Genomic DNA, 27,099 nt, shown 5'->3' with positions numbered 1-27,099 from the left:
GTTCAAGGATTAAATTCGGTTGAGTTGCAAATAGTAAAATATAAACAAACGCGACCGTAAAGAGCAGATAATATAGTACAAAAGGAGGGGCGATGCGAGGAAGGCTGCTTCACATGCGACGGGTGGGAGGTTGAGATGTATCCTGGTTCAGAGCCGGGATAGCACGGAATAGTAGACAGGCTGTAGCTGGGTCTGGGTACCGTAACTGAAAAGAGGTAGACCGTGGGTTAGAGGTGGCGAGTAGGTGACTTGTGAGATTATGAAAGCGTCCAGCCTGGGACAGTTTTCGTGGAAAGTTGATATGAGGAAGAGAATCTGAAAGTAAGAAGATATGAGAGTAAAGCAGGAGTAGAGGGAGTATGAGAGTGAGTTGTTACGACGGAAGGAAGGAGAGAGAGAGGAAGGAGAAAGTAAGGGGAAAGCAAGAAGCACGGACGCAGGAAGGCGCTGCGAGGTGAGTTGGGGAAGGAGGAGCCCGGCCAGTCTTTTCGTCCGTTGACGCTAGGCTTGGCATGTTCTGGAATAGACTATGTGCTTAATCAGACTGTGGGCCTGCGACTAATTATTTATACGCTACGATGTACATAGTACATCGTACTCAATTGCCACGGCCCACTCGGAGTCTGTCTGTCTGAATATCAGATGTGACACGTCTACAAGTAGACTATTGTAGGTACTACCATGCAGATACTATGTAGAGAGCGATCGGAAGAATGCACACTGGAATTCGATCGGGGGTATGCGAGACAGGAAGCCAAGAGAAAGAAAACGGAGGATATGGAGAGATAAAGAGATAACTGTTACATGTAAGTTTAGCTAGTAAAGGATGAAGGATCCGTTGCCAGCTATCATTGGGGCCAGACAACAGAAACAACGATGTGTGACGACAAGACATACGAAAGTCAAACCGTAAAGGGGTGACAATCATACAGATCCTCTCGTCTTCGTAAACATTGGCAGTCAGCGTCCAAATACAAAAGATACGTCCAGTCCCTACGTGGTAATGCGATGATTCAAAGGAATGCAGGGTGAACCCGTGTAATGCATCGTATTCTGGCCTAAGATCAACTAGTGCATAGGCGGATCCACACTCAGCCCCAGTGTGTCGAGTCGCAAGCCGCCATTGGCTGGCCATTCTTGCCTCAGAATGTTCCGCGGGTACCGTATTGGCGTGTTCCGGCGAGTCGATAACGCAATGACCAGAGCACGTATCGCCTGTTTTTTATGGACAAGCCACATAGCCATGCAGCACTAAACAAGACAAAAACAAAACAAAACACCACAACACACAATATTGGGCAAACGCTACATCGAGCGCATATACTATGTATGTATACTGCGACGTACGATGTGGTATCGTGCGACGTCGACTGATGTACGGAGTCCCAATATGATATGATGCAAGGCTCAATTCTAGCGCGGGTCCGATGCACGTCTCAGATCTCAGCCGGTGGAGCACTGGGCGTCATCATCGGCAAGCATCACTCAAAGACCGCCAAACGCCATTCCTCATTGGGAGATATACTTATCTTACGCAAGTGCTCCGTACTTTGAGTGTATCAGGAAGAGAGAGTCAGGTCAAGGTACGTATTATGCAGTGTCGGGATATTTGGGTAGGATACGAATACATACAAACAAACAACCTTGGTACTGCGAGGTGTGTGTGGGCCAAGCATATGTATTTATGACTTGGAATCCTGCTGCCTGGTTCAGGTTCACGCTACCCTAGTACGATCTCCATACACACGACTATCGCTAGTGATTGGTGTGCCGGATATAGCAAGATGACGAATCTGATACATAACATATTGTCCTGTCAGATCATGGTCTTACGACACTAACTAACTAGTCACTTAATTATCTACTCCGTTAGTACTTAATGCTTTGTAGTAAATATTGATTACGGAGTACTTAAAACAAAAAAACATTCATATCTGTATCTATGCTTGATTGTGTCAGCCAATGAAAGTCAACTACGGAGATATACTATGTACTACTGAGTAAGTAGCCTGTCAGATGACGTCCAATAGAATCGACTTATCGCTGGATAACGTGCAGACGGTCGATTAGTCTGGTCGTTCCGGGCTTGAAGTATTTCTGGAAGCGCTATCTTATCAGGCTACTACTGATAACATGAGTCAATCCACTCTGAACCCATTTCTCGGCCAAAGAAGTTGGATGAACTAGAACAATGTGAAAGCCATGGAATCGTACTAGAAGCATATCAGCTTACCAAGTTGCACAAACCAGAGACTATGGTCAAAAGCACCGAGACTCATCATGTGACCGTGGTTCAATTTATCTGTGATATGATCTATAATTATCCGCAAAAATGTCACCTAGATAAACGACATAAAACATGACATAAACATCCGCACATCCATAACATCTAGTTCAAGAAATAGCATCTAGCAAATGGCAATCGAGACGACCAAATAACGCCTGCTTGACTTTTGTACACCGTCGCCGACCTTGACCTTTGACTGTTTGTACACGTTCAATAATACTGTCAAATCCGAGTCGACCGCCTAGGCCTTATTTGTCTCCCGAATTCTGAGCACAAAGTTGACAATGACAGCAGCCAACAATGAAATCGCAAGCAACGAAGGACCAAATCGATCGTCGAAACCGCTCTGTCCACGTTTCCGAATACTCTGGGCCCGCCAGTGGAAAGTGAATAGTGCATAGATCATGGCTGCCATGGCGATGATGGTGAAGAGGCCGGCGGAGATGCGGCCAACGCGATCACCAAAGTTGAGGAGACCGATGGCGAGACCGCCGAGGATGACGGTGAAGTTGAGCCATGAGAGAAATGTTCGTTCGTTGGCGAAGAAGACTTTGGGCTCGACGCGAGTGGGGAGGGCGATCCGTTTGCCTGGGTGATGTTAGTGAGGTCGATGCATTGCGTTGCGTCATTGAGATCCGCTAGCGGCTCTTGCGCGTGCAATTGACTGGCAATTGACATGATAAATGAGTACGAACCTGGAACTGTCTGGAGAAGAGGTTGTGTCGACATGATGAATGTTAAGCTTGCTGTTGGCTACGCTATCAGCGTCGTCCAGGAGCTTCAGACCAGCCTCCAATTGCAATGCCAGCAGAAGACTCACCTTTATATCAATGCAGTCGATGCAATGGTTAATAACAATAAAAAATGAATATCGATAAGCAATGCAGCTCACCAAGTAGTTGAGGTCAAAGCAAAGTTGAAGCTTCGTCCAGAGAATTACGTAGCCCCGCTCGCAGCAGCAGCAAAAGATCGTTCCGGCCATTCACGTGCGTCGAAGCACCGCCGTTATTGGGAACGGGAACCGTAGGTAGACCGGCCTCCGGAGAAACATATATTCCAGACACTACACCTGTTCCGGTATAGAGCTCCCGGAGATTGCTCATGGTCAGCCGAAGGGGTAATTAACTCCGACTCTCGCGCTGCACTATACCCGAAACAGGCTAGACGGTGCTACGTCCGACGTCGGTTGGCGGCGCGGACGAATGACGATGGCGATAAGCTGCCACAGCAATTCTTATTATTATTGTTATGACTACACTAACTACGTCGTAGTAAACTTGCTCCGTACAACACGAGACAGAAACCTCTCCATATTCTACGCACCACACTACCTGCACTTTAAAAGTTGACACAGCCTCGCAGCTTCAGCACATTGAACCCGCGTCCAATCCCAAGGTACGTATGTAGCCATCATCACCGAAACCTCCGCACGGACGAGGCGCTTTGGTCGTCGTCCGTTTTCCATCTTCCTCTTCCTCTGCGGCTCACGTTACTCCGTACAACCCCCGCAACTACCATTGTTCACGTCCATACAATTGTCGGGTCGACGGTACAGCATACTGATCCTCTACAGACATTGCGCCATCGCCAAAAACTCCTTTCAACTCTTCAATAACACGACCGTCTTGCAACATGGCAGTCGAGCCTACACCTTCATCTTTCGTATGTCCGCATCACGCGTCTGTTTGACGATAGCTAGAGCTTAGAGTTTGCTCTTGCTCAGCTGCTTTTGAGCGCGTTTGACTAATGTTATGAGATGCAGCCTCTTCCTCCTTCAGAGCTCTCAAAGATTGCGACCGAGGTTCGTTTGTCCAAAAGCCTATAGTCTGCTTCGCCGTACACGCGAAATGCGACATGCGCCCACTGCGTGCGAAAGCGAAAGCGAAACCAGCACTAACGTCGTTCAACAACAGGCATGCGACGGAGCTCTCCTCAAAGCGTCCAGCTATGACCACACACAGGTCGCAACCTGGAATTCCAGCATCATCGTACGTTGCCAAGACTGCGAACCCGACTCTGCAAAAACAGAAACATTAACGCCTGCAAAATACAGAACTCCGTCCTCAAAGCGCTCATCGTAGCCACAACTCCCGAACAGTCATCCACCACAACAACCACCCCCACAACACCACCCTACCGCTTCACCGTAAACAGCACCATCGTCCAACAAGGCGTAATCGACAAAGCCGCTGCCGGCAGCTCCGGAGAAATCGGCAAGCGCGGCATGCACTCGGCTTCCGGCGCGTACTGGGATGTGAACCGGGACGGTATGTGGACGTTCAAATACCCCGGTGGTGAGGAGAGGGGGTTGGATGTCGTTGTTAGCGTGACCTGGTTTGCGATGGGTTAAGCCACCAAACAAGAACGGAGTGTAAGAGGAGAAGAAAAATTTGTGGGAATGAAAGACGCCACGGAAAATGGGAGGATGAAGAGAGAACGAGTACAACGACAGACAACTACAACATGGAACCCGCCGACTTTGACTGAAACAAAGAGGCCGATGTTGTACGTATGATTCGCGACAAGGACAACAACACATCCAGATTGATACAAGAAATCCCGTCGAGATGGAACTTACCTGAACCAATTCCATGAATGTATAATCAACATTTATCCGCGAAACAGAGGGCAGAGAAAGAGCACCAAAGAAGGGCGTTGATGAATCTCGTTTTTGTTATGATATCCGATGGTGATGAGTATTTCTACTACTGCTAGTACTACTGCTTTCTATTTGTTGTTGTTATATTACTTGATTTGTTTCGGCTTCTGTTATCATTCTTCGTTGTCTATACTTACGATAATCGATACCTCAAATCTCCCCACTACCTAGGTATTTTGTCGAGGGTTGTTTCGTAACTCGTAAATATTCCTATCAGATTCACAGCTGTCATACAAATATGCAAATTCAGCAACGCCCATACTCCATGCTAATGCGAACAACCAGACACAAAAGGAAATTAGCGAGGCTCCGAATAATCATTCAACGCAACACAAACTGCGCCTCGATGATGGCCGCTATACTGCCTAATGATCGTGCCAGAAGCCAGTTCCCACAATCGCGCGTAATGGTCACTAGACACGGTGACCAGATACGCCGAATCGGCGGAGAAGGCGCAGTCCCATACCCAACGCTGATGGCCTGAGAGGGTAGTCTCTAGGAACGGGGTGCCGGTTGACGGATCGATGGGTGGTCCGTCGGGTTGTGTGGGAAACGGGTTCGATTGTTGTTGCTGCTGCTGACTCTGGCCTGGGCTGAGGAGCGGATTGAGGCTGGCGGCGCTGCTGACCATGCTGAAATCGCTGGCTGCGAGGTCGGTGGATGTGCTTCGTGTGGGTTGTGGGATTGTAGTGGCTGAAGATCCAACGCCGTTACCGTTGGGTACACCGTTGGTAGGAGGTGTGGGAGTGGCAGTTCCGTTGGCGTTGTTGGGACGAGAAGCGGCTGTTTCTGCAGCGGCTACAGCAGGTGGATAGGCCTGGTCAAGATTCCATATTTTGGCGGTATGGTCTGCTGAGCAGGTCGCTAGGTGTTTGACGTCTGGCGATAGTAGTACTCGTGTAAGGTAGTCTCTGTGTGCTTGGAACATTGCAATGGGTACAATGCGAGTCACTTCGGTGTCTTGGATCATGCGCCAAATATATACGTTTCCCTATGTTTTTTTAGTCATTCCTGCCCTTCTGTGACCTTCAGGCACTTTGACGGAGTATTCCATACCTTCTTGTTACCAGCACACAACAACGAACCATCGCTTGCAACGCTCACGCTCGACACAGCAACATCATCCTCCGGAATCAATTGATGCGTACACACACTTTCGCCCAAGTCCCAAACACGAACGGTTCCAGCGCGATCACCACTAATCAACTCTCCCTGATTCGGATGAATGACTACATCATTCACCGGAGCCTTGTGCACATAGTTTCGTTGCAGACTGCCCGATCGTGTATCCCAGACCTTGACGGTGCCATCTTCAGAACTAGTAACCATCCACTTCCCTTCGCAGTGAAATGCAACTCCCGTGATATTATTCGTGTGACCTTCAAAGGTCATCACCGGGTTCGGGTTGGAGGATTTGATGTCGAAGAGTTTGACATTGGTGTGGCCCGCTGCGGCGAGGTAGCGTTTGTCCGGGGTAATGCACAGACGGTTGACCTGGGAGTCGGGATGTTGGAGGGTGCGCGAACAGATTCCAGAGAGGGCTTCCCAGAACCTATTTTTTGTTAGTTGTCGTGCCTGCGATTTGGCCTGATGGAGAAGACATACCGGATGGTATGGTCATACCCCGCTGTATAGTAATGTTAGCGATAATCTCAACGCATCCATTATTCCTTGAAAACTAACCTGTACACAGGATAACGCTCATGGTGTCGCACTTTCGCTTAGATAAGACAACAATTGACTGCAAGCGCGTTGAGTGATTATGTCCAGATCCAAGTAGTATGAGGCTCGAGAGCTGCTTAAACTCCGTGCTGTATGCGCTAACACTAGTCCTGATATGTACTAGTCCATATATTTGGTCCCATAATTGTTTCCTATCGCGGACTGAGGACGCGGAGAATTGGCTTGAAACCCTCTTTGGAAGCTACGCTACGAGAGATAATGTTAAAATAAATTCAAGATGGAGGACAATAAGTCGACATACCCATCCTTTGCGCCAGGGGACATTACGCCTGCCACCTTCACGCAACTCCTCGATCTGTACCCAGCAACCCTGAAAGAAAGCTATAAGCGCAAACTTGTCGCAACCCACGCACGAAAACACAGAAAACATCCGGAACGAATGAACAAGGAAGATCCTATCTTCGACAAACAGACGGATGAATATTTCAAATTGGATGAATGGAGGTATCAGACCATACCGCGAGTGTTGAGGGATAGGGAAGAAGGAAAAGAGGATGGCGAGGAGAAAAAGAAGAATGGAGCTATTCATTTGAAACAGGGAGAGAGCTATGGCCCGTTGTTCATGCACAAGGATGAGCTCGTGCAGTTGATGGAGTGGAAGCTGTAAATTTCTCCCATTGCAGCGGTGTACGCCTATACTAACGTTGCTAGTAAGCACGGCCAGTACCGTCCTGCTCTGGCAGGTATGATCAAAACCAACAAGCCCGATGTCGTTCGCAAGACAACATGCGACGCCTTCAAAGCATTCGTCGATAAGACTCCGACCCGTGATACTTTGGAAGAAACATTCCCCAAGAAGAGTCAAGATATCCTCATGAAACCCCTTCGCGCCGTAGGTACAGCAACAGCCTCTTTAATTCTTGCCGTAGCTACAGAGGGAAAGCAGAACGAAATCCCTTTCTACAGTGATGATATCTATTGGTGGGTATGCCTCGATCTATTCCCAGGCTCGGAAAAGAATCGGTACAATTACAAGAAAGCTACAAACCGGACGAGAGATGATGGACGGTTGGATGTGAAATACAATATGGAGGAATATCGAGAGTTGTATGAAGAGGTGTTCAAGCTCAGGGATCGATTGAATAATGGTGAAGATGACGAAGACAGCAAAGAGGAGCGTCGACAGTTCAGTTGCGCTGACGTCGAACGAGTTGCGTACGTGCTGAAGAATTTCGGTGTTTCTGGCTTCCCCAATGCGGCTGAAATTCTGGAGCAGTATGAAACTACAGTGGACGAAGCGCGGAAGGAGTTTGACCAGAACAAGCATGGCAAGAAGAAGAAAAGCCGTGACGATGACTCTGACGAAGAACATACTCTGGGTGTTGAGCCGTCGCAGAGCAAAAAGCGAAAGGCTGGTTTTGCGGAAACTGGCAGGGGAAAAAGAAATAAGGCATAGATCATCAGCGATGTCTTGTTGGATTGTAATTCTAGCATCAAAGCAAGTGTTTTTTGTCAACATTATCAAGCTTTTTCAAGACGAGGGTATAGTATGGCCTTTCGCAGCATTGACAGCACCCACCATTGTAAGCGCACTGATTCCTTGCCTGTATCCGGAGACACCAAAGTAAAACAATGGTGGGGATTTCGGACTTAACGTCCTCTTTCCTGGAGGCTCATTTTGAACTCATTCCACTAATATATTTCTATCAGCTGGACACACGATTTTCCTGCAAATACTTCCATATTCGATCTATGATCATGACAGATCAGACGTCTCTTTGACTCTTCTGATGCTCGTCGAAGTGGCGAAACACTGCTAGATTGGGAACGCAGACTCGGAGTCTAGGCTCGCCGTCAACACTCCACTACTTTTCCATTTAATTCAGCCGTTGACCTCACCGATTTTTATCTATCATTCATTTAATCACCCTTCAGTCAAGTAACTATTCTCAGCTGACTTTCCTTTCAGCTTTGCCGTGTAACTTGCGTTGACGGAGTTGTCCTGATTAGCGTTCTGCTACTTTCCACAATGGGACGAGCTCTTGCCTAGACGACATATATACACTTCATCTCTGTCATCATCTCCATGCACCTCTTCTCTCCTTGCTAATAAAAACATGCGGCTGTCGGATTTTCAAGCCTCAGCACAATCACTTTGTTGTCTTTATTTCGACTCTGGACATTGAACGTCTGACTACTTAGAGTCCTCCGCTTGTCAATCAAAATGACGACCAAGCCAACTCACTACTCTCACCCCGCCCCCGCCCCAGGTCAAGGTCAAGGTCAAGGTCAAGGTCAGGGTAGACATGTCTCCTTCATCATCCCAGTCTACTCCTACACCCACGGAACACAATGGGGCTTTAACCGGCTCATCCCAACCCATCCAGGCATCAGCCAGATGGACGATCCTACCCTAACTCTAGCCAATACATTAGCCTATCTCGACGGCGATACTGGAATTCCACGATCGTTGCTGATGCGTGCCGGCCGTTCACAGAGACGATGGAATCTAGATGGAGAGCCAGAGGACGTATCGCCAGAAGAGACGAAGATTGCATCGGACTTGGTTGGAGTTTTGTCTGATGCTGACCATCTTCAAAATGCTATCGACCAATTATGTTTCCGAGGGGCGCTCGTTCGTACCACGTACCCTGGTCATGGAGATTGCGATATTTACAGGATGGATGCTGCGACTCGCGCCATGTACAAACAGAGTAGTCTTGTTGACCCGCAACATGGGATGCTGCAGGCACTGCTGCTTGTTTGTCATGCATTTCCAGTGGATATTCACTTGGATTCTGAGTGAGTCGCTCTCGTATTGTAGCTTGGTGTATAATTAGGTTGACTAACGATATCAGTTTTCGCGAGCTAGGTTCGGCATACGTACCCCAGCTCCAACATGTCGTTTCCCAACATTACGATGCACTACAAGCTCTAGGCGCCCTGACAAACGACATGAGAAAAACCTTGGCTTATGTTCTGGTCCACAGCTCTTGTCTGTCATCAACCGCATGGCGATTAGAGGCCATCGAAAGGGCGGGCAAGATTGCATCCAACTTGGTAACACCGGACAGATGCCTCGAGAGAATGATTCTCTTGCAAACGATTATTCAAAATTGCTCAAATATGAGCTTTGAAGACTACAGTGAATGCGCCGGTTTCTCTCATGCTAGCAACAAGCTGAATGCTCTTTCCGGACAGGTCTTTCTGGCCCGTTGTAATCAGCATCTGCGAAACGAAAAAGGCATCGCGGCAGCCTTTGAACTATTGTTGCAGATCCGCCCTATCAATTTGAATCACATATCGACAATGGAGGAGCTCGTCTTACAGCATAAGGCTCTTGCCTGGGGTCGACTGTTGCGATTTCAAGGTCATTTCGAGGATGCTTGTGAACTGCTAGAAGCTGTGTACGATGCGCGGGCTTACCCTGAAGGTGTTGTATCTATTGGGGACTCCAACTGCGAGTTGCTTTCACAGATAGCAGAGACATACTGTGAACTAGAAAAACCCGTCAGAGCGGAGATATTAGTATCGGCGAAATTGGAGAGTATGCGTGAGAAGAGAAGCAACGAGACCAATCTGGGCCAATGCAAGACTGACATCCTGAAATTGGCTTTTGCTCAAGCAGAGGCAGCTCTACAACAGCGCGAGTACTGGAGAGCCTTTGACTTATACCGAGATATGAATCGATATATTTGGAGTACTCGCGGGCTCCAAAACTGGGTCCGGGCAGTGTGTCGCATGCACATAGGCCTCGCGAGAGTACATCATCTTCAGGGCGAATGGGCTTTGGCATTGAAGTACTGGGAACGTGCGTTGCGCATGTTTGAAAAACATCCTGGTTCTCAGGACTTCGGAGCTGCAGTCACGTATGCGTCGATTGCTTATGTGAAGCTCCGGTTGAATGATATAGATAGTGCGAGGTCTTTTGCCACCAAAGCCCAAGACCTGTTCAAGATCACAGGTCGGCAGCACTGGTATACAGGGTTGGGATCTAGGTGGTACGATGAGATGCTCGCTGGGTTGAAGGATGTCTTGCAGTCAGTCTGATTCGTGATCGTTCACAGCATGTTGCATTTATATTTATCATCGTCTGTGCTTATGTTGTATTTCTCATATACCCTATAGTTGTTTCCAAGTGCAATGAACGTGGTGCCTTTTTTCGCCGTCGCACTGTCAATCAGTTACTTGATGCTTTTTATTGAGATACATTAGGTCCTATCTCCAACCGGATGGTGTCTGAATTTCATGCTCATAAGCCAACAAAGCGATATATCGATCCATTTCAGACTAAGGTAGGCAAGTGGGCATCATTCGTAAGTGTACTTTTCTTGTATTTGACTATGAAACTTTCTACTGAAGATTTGCTTGCACAGTATCTTAGGAAAAGTTCATCGGTCAATTTCGTCCGGGGTATTCGGACAAAACGGATACATGTAGTATCCAAGCCCTAAGCCACAATGGGATGACCTACTATGTATATAAATCAACACTATAACGCAACCAGACCTCATTTTTGCATCCTTCACTCTATATCGTCCATCTTTCTATGTCAAACGCAACATGTCCTCCACAAAACCTCTTCTAGTCGTCCTTGGTGCTACAGGAAACCAAGGAGGTTCCGTCGTTGCACACTTCCTTTCCCTGTCATCATCACCATATGCACTTCGTGCCGTCACTCGAGATCCATCCTCTGCCAAAGCCATTGCACTTGCCTCCCAGGGAGTCGAGGTAGTGGCCGGAGATTTTGATGATCCTAATTCCTTAGATGCGGCTTTTAGGGGTGCGTCGGTCATTTTTAGCATGACCGATTTCGCCCAATCCATGATGAATCAATCATTACTAGAGAAAGCTGCCACATCTGCCGTAAGCCCTGGACTTTATATTAGAGACTATGAAGCCCAACAGAATAGGAACATCATCGACGCTGCTTCTAAAGTTAGAACATTAGAAAGATTCATCTATTCCAGCCTTCCCTATGCGGATAGGTTGAGTGAGGGAAAGTATGCCCGAGTGTACTATTACGATAGTAAAGCATCCGCGGAAGAGTATGGCAAGTCAACATACCCAGAGCTTTGGGAGAAGACCAGCATTTTCTACGCTGGTTTCTATCTCGAGAATTACATCTGGGGGACAAAAGATCTTTATTTTTGCCCTAAATGGGTATGTTCTTATTTTTCGACCTAGAATCCTACACTAATATATCTGTTAGAACAAGGGAAAAGACAGTCTCATCGCATGGGGTATGGAACCTCTCACCACTTTCAACTGGCCTTGGTACTCTGTCGTGCAAGACACCGGCCCACTGGTGGCAGCTTTGATTCGTGCTGCACCTGGCAAGAAGCTTATCGGCGTCAACGAGTGGCTCAGCATGAAAGATATCTCTAAGCTCATAGCTCAGATATTAGGGAAAGATATCGAGTTTGTTGATAGTGGACCCAATTTTAACCAGGGCGATCCCGATTTCCAGCGCAGTCGTCGGGAGATGGTTGGGTTTTCCATGGAGTTTGGTTATTACGGAGACAAGGTTGACACGACGGTCCTGAAGCCGAGTGAGCTGGGGGTTTCAGTGCAACTGAGCCCCGTGAAAGAGTGGATTGAAAAACAGGATTGGGAGAAAGTCTTGCCAGCCGAGTAGGGGTAGAGATGATCGCGTGGAACAAGCATATGATTGTCAGGCTTAAATCAACTTAGATGCTATCAATCATGAAAACTGCTTGCAGTAATCAAATGGTAACAAAGAACATGTTGTTCATCTCGAACTTTTCCATTGAGCCTCTAAGGTTCCAGTAACTATCAACTCGAGCGGTTTTTATAATGGGATCTTACAAAAAATTACGGTTGAGTGAAACTTTGGAAATATTGTTAATCCGGCACTTTCCGATCAAGGTCAAGGTGAAACATATCAAACAATTAAAGTGAGTAAAAAGCGTGCACCGTTTTTGCAAACAACTGTATCGACGTGACCTTCACTCAAGACGCCATGCACAAAATCAAAACTCAGACTTCATCACAACTCAACCACAAAGTAAGACCCAAGGTACGCCTCCGAGAAAAAGGGAGAGCATCTCAGACGCTGATTGCAACCGCCAAGTCACTTGTTCCATTCGTAATAATAACATTTACTGCGCCATACTATGCAAACAATCCGTTGATGGGGATGCTAATCCGCACCAGACTTTGGCATGTTGGAAGACCCCCCGGAAATGATCAGTGGTCCTCCTGATTGATTATGTTGGGAGGCACCATTGTTTGGAAAAGGCGTTGTCGGTGCGGCAAGGTTGCGTGAGGGAACCTCGGATGGGGGCGGCTTGGGCGGAAGATGAGCCGGAGTCCCCCATTTAGCAATCGAATCGTTGGGTATGGGCTGTGTAACACGAGGCATTGTCGGACTGGTGGCATTGCTATTGGAACGGCTGTTGTTCGGATACGGCGATCCATATGCCATCGATTGACCGCTAGGGTCTCCCTGACCCGACCATTTCTGCCGCTGCACATTCGACTGGGGGTTGTTGTATGCTACTCCACCTGTATGGTTCACTCCTTTGGCGGCGTATCGACCTGTTGTCGGGTTTCCGGTTGGCACAAAAGACCGAGTTTGCGGGTTGAACATGGTCCGGTTGAAATTGCCCATCATTTGATGAGAGTTGTGACCTTGAGGCGTCGGGTATTGCTGGTTAGGCATCTGTTGGCCGTAAGAATATGGATTGGTATTGGTAGCCATAGGGTGTGAGGGGTAATTAGGCCAATGCGCATTACGTTGAACAGCTTGAGGATAATTGTTTTGATACTGCTGACCTGTCCAAGGTGTTGATGTGTTAGGGGGGTATGCTGCTGCTGGATTAGGGACAGGATAGTTGTTCATGGCTGCCATTGGGCCTGATTGGGTTTGCTGGCCCATCATCGTCTGTGGCTGGTTGAGAGCAGCGTACCCTTGGTAAGGTGACTGCTGAGGTACAGCAGGGCCTTGCCATGTATGGGCCTGACCCATAGGCATCGTGTTCATTTGATATTGAGACACGTTGTTCTGGTAGACGTTCCCAGCAGATGTGCCTTGTGGGTAGTTCATAGTGGGCGAGGATACATTCGGMCCACCCGTGTAATGGTTTTGGCCGTAAGTCGCTCCGTTATTCATCGGCGCTGGTGCTGTGTTATTTGCATAGGACATCCCAGGATAATACGCATTGAACTGAGATCTTGCTTCAAAAGAGTCGTCGTGGGGGGTTTTCTGCCTGAAATTCTTCTTGCGGCCGCTGGTAGAACTTGAACGAGAGATGTTCGCGCTATTGTCCCCAGCAGATGAGTCCACCGACTTAGACTCTGGGAAATCCCGGAAGATTCTTTCTCTTGCTTCTTGATATTTGGCCTCACGCTCTTCCCGGGTCATCGCCGACCGATCTTTCGCTGGTGTGGCTCCTGCAGATGATCCTCCGCGGTCTTCATCGTTGCCACCCTCTCCATCAGCTTCCGAAACGGGTTTCGAGGGGCCTGAAGAGTTAGTTGTACCATTCTCTCCTACATTTCGGTCATCGTTACGGCGCATAATCTTCATAGCCGGTGCATTAGGTGGAGGTGTGTTGTGGGATTCGACAGGCCGGAGAAGCGACAAAGGCGTCGGACTAAAATTGGTGAGCATAAAAGATGAGGAAGTGGTGAGAACGTATACTGACAGTCTGCAGAAAGGCGTCCGGTGTAACCGTACTGATGTGACGTTATTGTCCACAAAATGGGTCAGGTGATAGTAATCTCCAAGTTTGTGTGCAAGAAGACGTCCAAATGCATTGGAAGGTGGTAATTCAAGTGATTGTTCTCTGCGCCAATAGAATGAGTACGAGTTTTGCTAGACAATGATTAAATATGACACTTACTTTGAGTCTTGAATAAATTCACGAATCATCTCCTCAAGCTGCAGCAGGAACAAGCGATCTTTGGGTGACCCCATAGCCTCAAGGAGCTTCTCATCAGGTTCTAAAGCATACCCATTGAGAGACTTTCCAGGCACAAAATCAGCCTGGTTGCTAACAATGAAGTTATTAGCCACGGAATCAGGTGGGATGGCACCTGTGACTCCAATATCACCATCAGGATATCGTTGTATGGGCATAGGCAATACGCCTCTTGGTCGCTGAAGGATACCATCTTTGATGTTATCTCGATACGCCCTCACACCAGCGTCAGACCCAGTAAGTGAATTAGGGGCACCAGACGCAGGCCCAGACAAAGAATCATCTTCATCAGCTGCCTGGACGCTTGCACTATCATCAGGGCGCAAAGAATCCTTTTCATCCATTGCAAATGTGGTGACTGATGCCATACTCTTCGAGTCGAAACTTGTTGGCTTTGTGGAACTGTTGGATAGGTGTGTTTGGTCATCTTCGAAGGATGCTTCTCTCTGAAGCATTCCAGTACCACGGACTTCGTCAGGAGACTGAGAAAACTCTAGCCCGTGTTTTTCAGTCATTGAAAGGCGTTCGACACCGTCCTCAATGCCTTGTACGTAAGCGTCGAGAGGTACATCGTGCGATTCTCCTAAGCCTAACCCTGTTTGCAGCGGGTTTTGGAATTCTGCGTTCATGTGATGTTCTGACTCGTCAGGATGGTCTTGTGATTTGGGCAACGCGGGCATGGCCACAATCTAGGCAAACGGGGTTAGTATGTAAAAAATTTGGCCCAGATAATTGTAGACGTACATTCGCAAAAGAGGGACGGTTCAAATTACTTCCAGACGCCTGTGAAGCCATGATGTAGCCAAAAATGCGATGGGCCTTGAACGAAAGTATTTAAGCGAGAGATGTTGCAAAAACCAGACTTCAAGGGAATGACTGCAGTACTCGCAACGTGTAGAAAGATCCAATAACTTTTATTTCCTCGTTTCACAGCTTGAAGATGTTGGAGACATCTCTTTCGAAAGTAACGTGCGCCATAGGGACCAAGCTTTTTTATTTATTAGAAAAGCTAGGAGAACAGCTGCCGTCTTGATTGAGAGGCGAACGAGGTGTATTCGAGATTGCCTCTAATTGTAGTGGCGTGCAACGTCCGTCGAACGCTGGATAGAGAGGCTAGTTTGACCCTGAATATCGATTATTTTTCCGTTAGAACAGTGATTCAAGATTGCTAAGAGCTGTGGAGAAATGATGATCACATACTCTGCAGGACCAACGAGGCAGTTGAATGGCACAAATGAGGCTGAAGTGAGCAGCCAGACCGGGGAGTTGTGAGAGACTAAGGAAGTTTGGCTTTGTGATCTTTTCCTCCGTGGGGTTTAGTCTGGGTCTGCCCTGTGCTTGCCGCGCGCATAATTTCTGAGCCATAATTCTGATACTATTAACTGTTTTTGAAACTACAGCACCATTATTCTTTCATGTATTTTCAACGATTTCTATTTGGAATCGCACTTTTCTTGTTATTCCACTATAGACGCTATCTACTCGACTAAAGCCCTGCATATGAATCGATATAGAAACGTCCCTGGCCAGCGCGGCCCAACTAAGGCAACTGCCAGCACGCTGTGCCAAAAATGCCTTAAACGAGATGAGTTTTTCACTGTGTCTCTCTCAAATACTCACCGCTGACTTGGATATACGACACTATAGCTATGAATGCAAGTCGACAACCCAAGATCGACCCTACGTATCCAGGCCTTCGCGGACGCAGCAGTTGCAAAATCCCGACCTGGTACCGAAATTGAAGAATGAGACGATGGTTGATATGACGACAAGAACGTACGGCACCTCTGCCATATTTTTTTCCCACGAAAATGAGCTAACCTAATCATTTAGCACCGGCCTTGCAGATGAGATTATAGCGAAACAAGAGCAAGAACGGGGCAGAAAACGGGATCTTGATGACGAGGAATATGGTCAATCGTCCAAGCGGCCTAGATCTCTGTCTTCGCGCTCATCGATTTCCGTATCAACTATTTCGACGGACCGTTCTCGATCAGGATCTCCAGGATACCGAACCAGATACAGCCGCCCAAGAGATGAGGGGCAGGATCAACATTCGCCAGTGTCCATCACAAATAGAACCCGTCAACGCAAAAGACGCTATAGCGATACTCCTGAGTCAGATTCGTCAGATTCGGTTGAGCAGCCGCGGCGATCACGAGATGTGAGTGCGGATGCGGAGCGAAACACTCGCAGAAAGCGACGAGAATATAGTCCTCCCGAAAGAGGTCGGAAGAGAGACTCATCTACAAACCGGGGAAGTCGCAGGTATCAGTCGCAAAGTCGAAGTCAAGAGCGGAGCCGCATTGTGCGAGAGAGACGCTCAATGACACCAAACACACAGCAACGTCAGAGGTCTCCTCACCCTAGCGATAGGGTGGCGCAAAGAGGAGAGCCACACCGGGCGCCTCGAGACAGGAGTTTGAGTCCATTTAGCAAGCGGCTTGCCCTCACTCAAGCTATGAACATGGGCCGATAGTTCAGACTTGACGGTCCTTCTGCTTGTTACCTGTAGTTGTACTTGCTGTACTTATATTACTGATCACTTAGCGTATTGTTGCATTTCTGGCTACAACTGATAGTACATCCTCCCTTTTGCTCAATTGCTCAATAGCTCAATAAAAAGGAAACCCCAAAACGCCGTTTCGTCTTCAATGCAGTTCGTATCGCTCAATCCTTTTCTTTATAAGGGGTATCAAGTCAAATCTCACACCAAGTCCTCGTCCTCTCGATCATCAGCCGCCTCCTGTTCGCGGACATGAATACCTTCAACCAATGCTTCGCCCTCAATTCCAACCTCTTCACCCTGATCCTCCCCATTACTTCGCCCCTTTTTAGCCTTCTCTTCCCTCTGCGCATTCTCAATTCTCTGCCTCACCAATCTCGCAATCGCATTTTCCGTCCTCACATTCAAGACCCTCATCTTTTCATCGAGGTGCCGTCTCAAATCCCAATTTGGTTTTTTAGGCTGTAGCTTGAATAAATCTATAGGTTGCTCTGCGGCCTCTTCTTCTTCGCGCTTCGTTTGTTCGGCTGCTATCCTTGCGATCTCTGATGCTTGTTGTTCGAGTGTGATTTGTCCTTCGATGGGTGCTTGCTCAAAGCCGAGTTTTGGGCCGCGGGTTTCGGCGTCGTAATTTCGTCCGGAGAGGTATGTCTTAGTTATATTGTCGCCGCTTGCTTCCTGCAATTCTTGTTGGTCTTTTTCTGCAAAGACCTCGGTCAGGGGTTCGGGTTCGGGTTGCTTTCTTTTGAGAGCTGCGAGTTTGGCAAGTCTGGCTTTGCGTTCCGTTGCCGCTGCCTCGAGGGAGGCGTTATTCGAAGACATGGCTGTATTTTGTGATGCGCTCGTCTGCTTTAACCGGTACTTGTGAGTACTGTAAAAGTGCGGTCTGATGAATCTCCTAAGACGTTGCGCTGTTTCGCATTTCTAGAAATATAGCGGGCGGATAATAGGTCATCAGTCTGTGAATTTTAGCCGCGCTCAGCCGCTCTGGCCGCTCTGATTGGTCTGTGAGGAGCTTACCCTACATAAAGATCCACCCAGAGACAACATGAATCAAGACGCCCTCACATTTCCAAATCCGTGTAACCGCTAGCCACAATAATTGCTCCTAGTACAATGCTCATGGACTATCTGTCATAATCCATTATCCTTGAATCCATCCTCCTGGATCTTTTTACTGCCTGGCTCTATACTGGCGTGAACGTGATCGAGTCCTTCTCGGACATACTGGTCGTGGGCAGGCCCATCAGTAACGATACGTAGTTTAGCTCGTCGAGACTTGCACCTTCCAACAGCCTGTCGTACTCTCTTGACGAAGAGAGCGGCGTAAGAGCGTTTCGGGCATATCATTACGAATCCCCGGTCAACCTTAATGTCCGGGGAGGATTTTAAGAAAAAAAATATAGCTACTAGGAGTCCTCGCGGCATCCAGAGATGGTGTGTGCATGTGTATGGCAAAACCAGCATTTGCAGGTGTGCTCACTTGATCCCAGAATACAGGGCGCATGGATTCTCGAAACAGACATAAATTGTTTTGATAGAATACAATTCCAGCTGGAAGTAATCAACACACGCAGCCAAATGATATTTAATGTACATATAAATCTCAACACAACCCACCCAAATTATTTAGCCCGTCTACCTTCACCCTTATCCTCTCCTCCCTCCTCTTCGTCTTGATTCTTCTTGTTCTTCTTCTTACCCGCCTCTAGCGTCATCTTCTCAATCTCCTTCTCTAGCGTCTCGACACCATCCTTGCGATACCTTGTCACTTTCCGCACGTTCAGAGCAGTCAATTCATTAAGTGTCTGAATTCCTTGCTCGCGCTGACGAGCTATGGCTTTGGCTGTGATGGCGAATCGCATGTCCTTGGGTCCGTCGACCAGCTCGAGGATTGCGCTAGGGGCTTGATCGTCCTTTTTGGGCTCTACCCTCAAAACGCGGGTGTAACCGCCTTGTCGTTCGGCGTAGCGTTCACGGAGGGGTCCGAAGAGTTTGGGGAGGAGGTCGTGTGGTGTCTGTTAAAAAAGGTTAGTCATTGACAATTGATAAGACACAATGAGATAACCTCTTGAGCATTGTGCAGGCGAACGCGAAGAAATGAGAACGAAGGATTTCTAAAAACATACATAAAATATCGACTGAGCACGTCTCCGAGCATGTTCCGTATTCCTCTTTCCCAAAGTAATCAATTTTTCGGCCAGGCGTTGCGCTTCTTTTGCCTTGGGCCATGTCGTTGTGATGGATTCATGTTTGATGAGGGATGTGACGAGATTTCGCAAGAGGGCCTGTCGATGAGACGAACTTCGGCTGAGATGACGGTATTTGGCTGCGCCTCCAGCCATTGTATTGCTGTTTTTGAGGTTTTATGGTCGGTGAAGGTCTAGGTGGGTAGACTAGGTGCCGAGTGAGACTAGACTCAAATTTAAGGAAAGCACAATGTTTGAGTGCCCAATTGCTTTCTTTTATTGGGCGGTATGTCTTATTCGTGTTGTGCTGGAGTCGTTTGCCAATTGTGAAATAGATAGGATGTCGAAGTCTAGCAAAGAAAGATTCCCGTCGCCGTTCCCTGATCTCGAAAATCGGCCAATCGGAGACTGTCTTGGCGCTAGCTAACTCCGCCGGCCGAACTAGTTATCTTGACTTGCAACAACTTATCCATCAAACAAATTCAGTGTGAATTGAGATGAAATCATGATTGCTATCTTGTGAAACATATCAAGATAGCGCAAGAATATATTGGTCGGAATCTTAGATTGAACTGCAGCCTCTACAAGGCTAGACATGCTGCCAGTCTCTCATCTCTCACTGTCTAATTATTTCCTTTCCTAGCCAAGATGGGCTTCATGGCTGGATTTGTATGTCCCATTTTGATTAATTGGCCATATATGCAGCTACTGACTATCTAAAAAGTTCGGCGGCTTCACCCTGACAGCATCAGTCCTCTACCTAAGCGTCCAAGTCCATCGCTCAACCCGCCTAGCGCAACGAGATGCCATACGTGAACAGGTCGAAATCTTGAACGATATCTCCTCGCCTTTAGGTGCCTACTATCGCAGATTCGGCCAAGAAAACGATTTGCAAAAGTCAGCAATCGCGCCACTACCACCACCACCACAAAAGAAACCTTCCGCGGAGGAACTACTCAAGCAACAATGGAATAAAGAAGTAGAGGCATTGGCGAAGAAGACTGTCACTTTACGTTGGCAGGATGTCACCAACACGGCCACAGAGGTGGCTAGGGTGATATCAGACTTGGTGAAACGGCAATGATTCGTTGCAGCCCTAGCCTTTAAATTCACGATAGGTTGTCGAGTTGAGGTCGTTCTTTGAGATCAATAACAAGCGCAGGCGTCTGGTGTTATTATATGGTTGTCATAATGTATGGGTATCTTGTGACGGGTTTCTGTTGGGCAAGATTGGCCGACAGTATCCAATAGCGTGTTCAGATTATGTGGACAGAGTGTGCCAGACTGCGACAAATTTGTCCTTTTTAGCGAGATCTCAAATATGTGAAAATTCTCTTGTCCACAATTGAATAGCTTTAATATCCTTGCTTCGATCCATGTGTCGCAGCATGCTCATCCAGTTATCGAATCTGCCGTTACGTTTAGACTCTCACTTGCCGTATCGTTCCAAATGTCTTCACTTTCTTTTCTCACGGCACGCATCGCCTGCGCAACTTCCTCCAAGCTCGCAACAACATCCAAAACACCATTATTGACGCGATCGAAATACTGATCATTGGCTAGTCGCCTCTTTCGAGCTTGCTGTAGATCTTTCTCGGTTTCTGCTTCCAGTGCTTTATAACTCGCAGCGCCATCTGTAGTCGTCGTAGTACCATTATCATGGGGCACAGTACTTGCTTTCTGCGACTTTGTATCTGATGGACTATTGGTCTCTTTGCTTTCGTTTTCATCCACTTCATCTGCCTCATTTCTCGTCCAAGTTTGAGCTAACTTGAGCTGCTTCAAGCGTAATTCCTCTAGCGCTCGTGAATGTTCTTCACCAAACACATGCTCTCCCTTGAATGCACTGAGCTCGACTTCACCTAGCGTATTCTGCATTTCTTGCCATAAGATTTCAGCACTGTCGGTTTCCCGTGGTGACTGTGTTCGGCTCAGGAACGGCGATAAGCTTCTATTGCCATTTGGCGATAGGCCGGACATTCTGGATCTGGCCCTTTGTACACCGGGCCGTTGAGCTGATGCAGGGTCTTGGTTTCCGGGCAGTAAGCCCACGTGGACTGAAGCACTCGACTCATTGCGAGATGGAGGTCCTTGGAATAATGAAGGGGGAGGAAGTCGTTGAGAGCTGATTCGCGAGGCGGGTTTGGGCCTCGGTGCGAGCGACATTGTGATGAATGGTGAGAGAGCTACAATCTACAATCAGCCCTTCAAGCTTATGTATGTACTAACGTAGTAATCAAGAAGCTATCATATCGATAACAGACAATGCCAAGAGGTCGGAAGTATGGCCGAGGTTGTTCCGACACTAACCCTTTCTGGTGCTGGTGGCCCGCACTTCGCTTAGGGCACAAATCCACATTTTCACTCTACGCCTCGAGAACGGGTGCACATCGACGACCATCTTCGACTTTTCGACATCAACGACCAGCCATTAGGCATATCCATCTAGTCGGTAGGTTCACCATCCAGCTCGATTTATACGCACGAAACATTCCCAGAAGAACTTTTTGTTCTTTTTTCTTACTTCCGTTATCCACCAAATCATCGAAGTTGCGCACCGTTCTAACTCTACTCTCCTCTACAGAATTATCCAAATAATACCGCCAAGATGGGTAAGGGAAAGCCTCGTGGTTTGAACGCCGCTCGCAAGCTCAAGGACCACCGCCGTGATCAACGATGGGCCGATTTGGGTTTCAAGAAGCGCCTGCTGGGAACAGCCTACAAATCCTCTCCCTTCGGTGGTTCCTCTCACGCCAAGGGTATCGTCCTCGAAAAGGTCGGTGTTGAGGCCAAGCAGCCCAACTCCGCTATCCGAAAGTGTGTCAAGGTCCAGTTGATCAAGAACGGAAAGAAGGTCACTGCTTTCGGTATGTTTTTTCCAGTACCAGAATGATGATTTAGGTCTCTGTGCTAATTGTACATAGTCCCCAATGACGGTTGTCTTAACTTCGTTGACGAGAACGATGAAGTCCTCCTCGCTGGTTTCGGTCGTAAGGGCAAGGCCAAGGGTGATATTCCTGGTGTCCGTTTCAAGGTCGTCAAGGTTTCCGGTGTCGGTCTGTCCGCTCTCTGGAAGGAGAAGAAGGAGAAGCCTCGTTCATAAACGAACAATCGCGCGAAACGAAGGCTGGGGTCGAGACGACGGCAGGAGGAAAAATACATGAGAACGATTCCAATGACTTGTGCGAAAAGAGAAGGGGCTTATACGAAAACTTGCTCTTCTCTGGGATCGGAAAAAATTCAGCCATCATGTTGCATCAGGCATAGGAATTCTGTATGCACAAGAATTTTCTCTTTTAGAAAGGTTTAAACGTTTCACAAGGATGGCGTCATGACTTGTACGGGATGGTTGAATATCTGCTACATATCAAGTGAAGTTGATGTTTCCTTAGTGTAGTAGCAGTTTGACTGCCAAAATACCATTGATTATTGGTTTTTCATATACTGTCTGGTTGTAAATTTCTGATATTACTCGTGAACTTGTTTTATATTTTTGTTTTGTACTATCTATTTCATTAGAAGGATATATCTTCTTTGCGATAGTGGTCCGAGACGATACGGTAAAGATATGACGGAGCATGACCACCCCTGTAAGATACAGTTAGTAAGATCATTGACGTATAGCGTGGAGAGGCTGAGGGAACATACAAGTTTGTGATGTACAAGTCAACCAATTCAGCAGGTACATAATCGTAAAGCGGGTTTTCAACATCAATCTTGTCGACTAAGTCGCCGTCTTCGAAAGGGATGACATTGCTGGCGTCACCGTACTCAATGAGAGACTCAATGTCAAATGGGTAAACAGGACTGAGCTTATAGATACCGCTGACGACAACGACCGGGGTTTGGTGGACTTTCGCCGCTCTGGCAATCACTCGCGTACCAGCAGCGGCGACCAGGCCACCATTAGCCAAGACCGAATGGGTTCCTAAGATGACTTTGTTAACTCGGGACATGATAGCGAAGACAGCAGAGTCTGGAATGACAATGACTGTGATTCCCAATGCAGTCAATGGTTTCGTGAAGTTTTCGGCACTCAGACTTTGATCGTCATTGTCGTTGTTGCCGCTGACTCGAGAATGAGTCGCAACGTGGTTATTGGGGAAAGACTCGGCATGGATGACAGTGAATTTTCTCTTGGTCGCGGCTTTGAGTAAGAATTTTTGAACGGTGGTGGATGAGGTGTATGCCAAGATGACCTCGTTGGAATGTATGTGCTCCAGCGCGTAACCTGCGATCTGATCGTCTACTTGCCCGAGTTCGTCAATAATCTCGCCGATGCCGTCCAAGACTTCGGCTCGTATGTCTTTGTGCTGGCCCTGTCCCTGGAATCGGCCTGATGGGGACACGGTGCCTGGGGAACTAGGTTGAGGTGAATCTGCTTCGGGGTGTTGGAGGAGACTAAACATGGAAATGACGGGAGGCGCTTGGGATGGTGTGGAGGACAGGGGAGGTCGAGATGAAGATCGCTCCGACCCTTCTGCACGAAGAGATAGAAAATCCTTATCATGCACAGGAATTGCAAGGTCGTCTGCAATATGTGACCGTGGAGGAGAGTGGCTTTCTACTCCATGAGGGGTATGTGGTCGGCTATCAGATCCGGCTTCACTGGCAAGGAAAAAGTCTGCGTCCCTTTCGTCCTCTGCTTCATCTCTGATAAGACCTAGCACACGTCTGACAATATTTCCAACAACTAGTTCCCTCGGTTGGGCGACCATAAGCCGCCTGCCCACACTCTGTACTCGTTCAATCAGTTTGGTGGCATCCGTGGTTCGAAAGGCCGACACGACTCGGAGTAGAAGGTAAGCGGTTGCTATGGCGCATGAACGTGATAGGCGAATCTGTCGTCGTTTCAAAAGACTGCATCATGTTAGCCTAACGGTTCGCTTATGCTTGACTTGCATATTGAACAGGAAGTCGTACGATACGAGGTTATCAATTGATGTCTCGATGGGATTTGTTTTAAGTGATTTGAGAAACGAGGACAACCCCGGAGTCAGAGCTGCCGAGTTCGAGACCATCTTGATGTGTCTATATCTTTTCCTAGCTTTAGCTAAGGCGATTTTCACTGCGAACTGGCGAAGAGAAAAAGTTCAGGTACTGCGGGAAAATTGTATGTAGCGGCCCCTCTTCGACTGGTGAGTCAGACAGGACGGTCCTGTTGTTTGGCAGGACAACTATTGCTGTAACAAGGCTTGCTGTATCATGGAAGATCAAGCATTGCAGAATTAAAATCGCATCGTATTTTGTAACAAATATGTTGTTGAATGAAGCCAATCGAATGCGGCGTGCTTGACCTGTGCGATCAAGGCTAAGAGACTAAAAAGAAAGACGGAGTCCGCAGCCTTAGCAACTTGGCCCCAACAGGCAACTGCCTCCCCACATCTCCGTCATCCGACCCTGCTTAGTTTGAGACTGCTACTGTAAGTCCTAACCACCGAGGATAGCCAACGGTCCAACACGTCCAGCCCATCCTCTGCACTTGCATGGTTTAGTGCCTCTCCGGTGTCCTCTCCTCTTTTACGTGTTACCCCTCCTACACCTCGAACTGCTTTTCTCGCCAATCCGTCTTCGATCTCCAGCTCGGCTCTCATACAAGGGCAGGCTGGTCTTACAGCCGCGGAATCCGACTGAGCCTGGCTGGTGCAATCGGCCAATTTCACAGGGTTGTCAGTTAGCGCATAGTAACTGGTCAAGATAGGCGCAGGTATTACTTGTTCTTGCAATGGAATTGATACTCGATGTTGTTCGGTCACCTAGGTACTGACTGCTGGCCAAGATTCCAGGGCCGCTTCCTCATACCGCCAGCTCGTCCTCATGGCCGTTGCTGAAAGATGAACTCCCTGAATATCCTGTCTTCCCGAGTGATAGGACAGGCTCCCAATTCTAGTACGCGCAGTCGCTCTCACTCACAGGGCGAGGCATCTCCCGCGAATCTCCGGAATGATCTAGCCAAGGCTCGTTCATACAGCGAACAGCAGTTTCACTACACCCTTCCGAAAGACGACAAAGAGATCGACGCTCGTGGATCGCCAGCGCAAGGATACTCGTATGATGGTACGATAGGATATGACGAAAAGACGCAGCTGCTTAATCAGTTGCAGAAGACTGCGCCAAACCGGTTCTTCCTAGTTGCCCAGAGACTTTTTGATGCTATTTACGAGACAATCCAGGCTATCCTTTCCACAATCGCAGCTCCAGGTGTCTATGTCGCGCAAACATTTCGAGATGACGATGGTTACTACTCGCCCATTGTTCCTTTTCGCAAAGTTACCCGATATGTAGCGTTCCGCAATGCGGAGAGTGAGCATTCAAGATCCAAGAGGACTACGCTATCGCATCGCCATAAAGATAACGAGAAATCTCGGCGAAATGGTGGTTCGACTCGAAGATTAAGAAGCACCGCTTCCCAGTCATCGATTGCATCGTCTCAATCGGAATCTGATGGTGATCATGACTCCGCCAAACCAAGCACTGACAAAGAAACCCGTGGCAGCAAAAGTAGATCCCCGGACAAGGAATCCGCCGCCACAGACACCAATAATACCCCGAGAAGGTCTATTCGCATTAAACTCAATAATGATGAGTCTCTGAAACGCCAGAAGAGAAGGTCGCAGTTAAATGAAGCTCCCCATGATTCGACAGGTGGTGAGAACACATCACCAGGTGCAGTCATCACGGCAGAAAGCTTGAAATCACCAATGTCGCAATCTGCTTCTCATCACCGGTTTACTAAGTATCCTCATGCCCCTGCTCCTCCACGCCCATTGGTCCCTGTTCGACAGCCTTCTTATACAATGCGGACAACGGGACGTCAAGCACCAACCAGAGTTCCTCAAAAGACCCTCGTTCTTGATCTGGACGAGACACTCATTCACTCTCTGGCCAAAGGTGGTCGCATGTCCAGCGGTCACATGGTAGAAGTCAAGCTCGCAGCTCCAGTATCGACAACTGGAGACCCTACGACTACACTTGCACCTCAACACCCCATCCTCTACTACGTACACAAACGACCGCATTGCGATGAGTTTCTACGCAAAGTATGCAAGTGGTATAAACTCGTTGTCTTCACAGCGAGCGTCCAGGAATATGCCGACCCGGTCATTGACTGGCTCGAGCAAGAGCGCAAGTTTTTCCAGGCTCGTTATTACAGACAACACTGCACTCTGCGTAATGACGCATTCATCAAGGACTTGAGTTCTGTGGAGCCGGATTTGAGTAAAGTCATGATTCTAGACAATAGCCCAACGAGTTACATTTTTCACGAAGGTGGGTCCTTTCCATCGTCCTTTGCTTATGAGTCAAAGCTAACAAGACACAAGATAATGCTATTCCCATCAAAGGCTGGATCAGTGATCCTACCGATAATGGCTTACTCAATCTTATCCCCATGCTCGAAGCTCTGCAGTATGTGACCGATGTCCGTGCATTCCTAGCATTGCGAAGAGGTGAGGCCGAGTCATAGCTTGCATCCGTCAGATCTATAAAGTTTTCTTAACATTTTGAATAATTCTCTTCTTTTTTGTGTCTCATTTCTTGAACCCCCGACCTCTTCCGCTCGCGGAAGAGAAGGAAGGGTCAAGGCTTAAGATTCAAACAGCCCCCTTTTATCTCCTATAAATGCATTTATTTCATGTCTTTTTTTCAGCATTGGTTTGTCTTCCTTTTTTTTTTTGTGCTTTGCATTGATTATTGTCTTGATAGTCATATGAACATACCCCTCAATATTACTCGCTCTTCCCTTGTGGAAGAGACTGTGCTTCTGCGATTCTAGTATATGATCTATCGTACATGCTAGTAGTTTGTTCTCTGCTAGTTGAATAGGTATG

At 47.8% G+C, this 27,099-nt stretch overlaps 14 protein-coding genes across 14 annotated transcripts; 7 read left to right on the top strand and 7 right to left on the bottom strand.

The window, feature by feature from the left end:
* Positions 1–2,528: 2,528 nt before the first annotated feature.
* On the bottom strand, positions 2,529–3,016 carry BHQ10_000305 (uncharacterized protein; the record flags this gene model as incomplete). The annotated part of the gene is made up of 2 exons (XM_040875263.1): positions 2,529–2,875; positions 2,983–3,016. 2 exons carry the CDS (start codon positions 3,014–3,016, stop codon positions 2,529–2,531), a joined length of 381 nt encoding a protein of 126 aa, XP_040728810.1.
* Positions 3,017–4,134: 1,118 nt separating this feature from the next.
* BHQ10_000304 (uncharacterized protein) lies at positions 4,135–4,637 on the top strand (the record flags this gene model as incomplete). The annotated part of the gene is made up of 2 exons (XM_040875252.1): positions 4,135–4,275; positions 4,341–4,637. The coding sequence occupies 2 exons, from the start codon at positions 4,135–4,137 to the stop codon at positions 4,635–4,637; spliced, it is 438 nt and encodes a 145-aa protein (XP_040728809.1).
* Positions 4,638–5,244: 607 nt separating this feature from the next.
* BHQ10_000303 (uncharacterized protein) lies at positions 5,245–6,651 on the bottom strand (the record flags this gene model as incomplete). Its single annotated transcript, XM_040875241.1, has 4 exons — positions 5,245–5,937; positions 6,003–6,498; positions 6,552–6,573; positions 6,630–6,651. The coding sequence occupies 4 exons, from the start codon at positions 6,649–6,651 to the stop codon at positions 5,245–5,247; spliced, it is 1,233 nt and encodes a 410-aa protein (XP_040728808.1).
* A 255-nt stretch (positions 6,652–6,906) lies between these two features.
* BHQ10_000302 (uncharacterized protein) lies at positions 6,907–8,085 on the top strand (the record flags this gene model as incomplete). Its single annotated transcript, XM_040875230.1, has 2 exons — positions 6,907–7,292; positions 7,341–8,085. 2 exons carry the CDS (start codon positions 6,907–6,909, stop codon positions 8,083–8,085), a joined length of 1,131 nt encoding a protein of 376 aa, XP_040728807.1.
* A 768-nt stretch (positions 8,086–8,853) lies between these two features.
* Positions 8,854–10,679, top strand: BHQ10_000301 (uncharacterized protein; the record flags this gene model as incomplete). The annotated part of the gene is made up of 2 exons (XM_040875219.1): positions 8,854–9,431; positions 9,488–10,679. 2 exons carry the CDS (start codon positions 8,854–8,856, stop codon positions 10,677–10,679), a joined length of 1,770 nt encoding a protein of 589 aa, XP_040728806.1.
* Positions 10,680–11,192: 513 nt separating this feature from the next.
* On the top strand, positions 11,193–12,267 carry BHQ10_000300 (uncharacterized protein; the record flags this gene model as incomplete). Its single annotated transcript, XM_040875208.1, has 2 exons — positions 11,193–11,792; positions 11,842–12,267. 2 exons carry the CDS (start codon positions 11,193–11,195, stop codon positions 12,265–12,267), a joined length of 1,026 nt encoding a protein of 341 aa, XP_040728805.1.
* A 525-nt stretch (positions 12,268–12,792) lies between these two features.
* On the bottom strand, positions 12,793–15,370 carry BHQ10_000299 (uncharacterized protein; the record flags this gene model as incomplete). Its single annotated transcript, XM_040875195.1, has 3 exons — positions 12,793–14,440; positions 14,498–15,264; positions 15,320–15,370. The coding sequence occupies 3 exons, from the start codon at positions 15,368–15,370 to the stop codon at positions 12,793–12,795; spliced, it is 2,466 nt and encodes an 821-aa protein (XP_040728804.1).
* A 1,912-nt stretch (positions 15,371–17,282) lies between these two features.
* On the bottom strand, positions 17,283–17,903 carry BHQ10_000298 (uncharacterized protein; the record flags this gene model as incomplete). Its single annotated transcript, XM_040875184.1, has 1 exon — positions 17,283–17,903. One exon carries the CDS (start codon positions 17,901–17,903, stop codon positions 17,283–17,285), a length of 621 nt encoding a protein of 206 aa, XP_040728803.1.
* An 803-nt stretch (positions 17,904–18,706) lies between these two features.
* BHQ10_000297 (uncharacterized protein) lies at positions 18,707–19,426 on the bottom strand (the record flags this gene model as incomplete). Its single annotated transcript, XM_040875173.1, has 2 exons — positions 18,707–19,099; positions 19,211–19,426. 2 exons carry the CDS (start codon positions 19,424–19,426, stop codon positions 18,707–18,709), a joined length of 609 nt encoding a protein of 202 aa, XP_040728802.1.
* Positions 19,427–19,918: 492 nt separating this feature from the next.
* On the top strand, positions 19,919–20,354 carry BHQ10_000296 (uncharacterized protein; the record flags this gene model as incomplete). Its single annotated transcript, XM_040875162.1, has 2 exons — positions 19,919–19,939; positions 19,995–20,354. The coding sequence occupies 2 exons, from the start codon at positions 19,919–19,921 to the stop codon at positions 20,352–20,354; spliced, it is 381 nt and encodes a 126-aa protein (XP_040728801.1).
* Positions 20,355–20,662: 308 nt separating this feature from the next.
* On the bottom strand, positions 20,663–21,436 carry BHQ10_000295 (uncharacterized protein; the record flags this gene model as incomplete). Its single annotated transcript, XM_040875151.1, has 1 exon — positions 20,663–21,436. The coding sequence occupies one exon, from the start codon at positions 21,434–21,436 to the stop codon at positions 20,663–20,665; it is 774 nt and encodes a 257-aa protein (XP_040728800.1).
* Positions 21,437–21,878: 442 nt separating this feature from the next.
* On the top strand, positions 21,879–22,373 carry BHQ10_000294 (uncharacterized protein; the record flags this gene model as incomplete). The annotated part of the gene is made up of 2 exons (XM_040875140.1): positions 21,879–22,137; positions 22,195–22,373. The coding sequence occupies 2 exons, from the start codon at positions 21,879–21,881 to the stop codon at positions 22,371–22,373; spliced, it is 438 nt and encodes a 145-aa protein (XP_040728799.1).
* Positions 22,374–22,785: 412 nt separating this feature from the next.
* BHQ10_000293 (uncharacterized protein) lies at positions 22,786–24,291 on the bottom strand (the record flags this gene model as incomplete). Its single annotated transcript, XM_040875129.1, has 3 exons — positions 22,786–22,858; positions 22,919–24,130; positions 24,194–24,291. 3 exons carry the CDS (start codon positions 24,289–24,291, stop codon positions 22,786–22,788), a joined length of 1,383 nt encoding a protein of 460 aa, XP_040728798.1.
* An 813-nt stretch (positions 24,292–25,104) lies between these two features.
* On the top strand, positions 25,105–26,735 carry BHQ10_000292 (uncharacterized protein; the record flags this gene model as incomplete). Its single annotated transcript, XM_040875118.1, has 2 exons — positions 25,105–26,539; positions 26,593–26,735. 2 exons carry the CDS (start codon positions 25,105–25,107, stop codon positions 26,733–26,735), a joined length of 1,578 nt encoding a protein of 525 aa, XP_040728797.1.
* Positions 26,736–27,099: the final 364 nt, after the last annotated feature.

The sequence above is a fragment of the Talaromyces amestolkiae genome (genome assembly GCF_001896365.1).
Source record: "Talaromyces amestolkiae strain CIB chromosome Unknown scaffold1.1, whole genome shotgun sequence".
NCBI classification, from domain to species: Eukaryota; Fungi; Ascomycota; class Eurotiomycetes; order Eurotiales; family Trichocomaceae; genus Talaromyces; species Talaromyces amestolkiae.
This window is presented reverse-complemented; position numbering and strand designations above follow the sequence as displayed.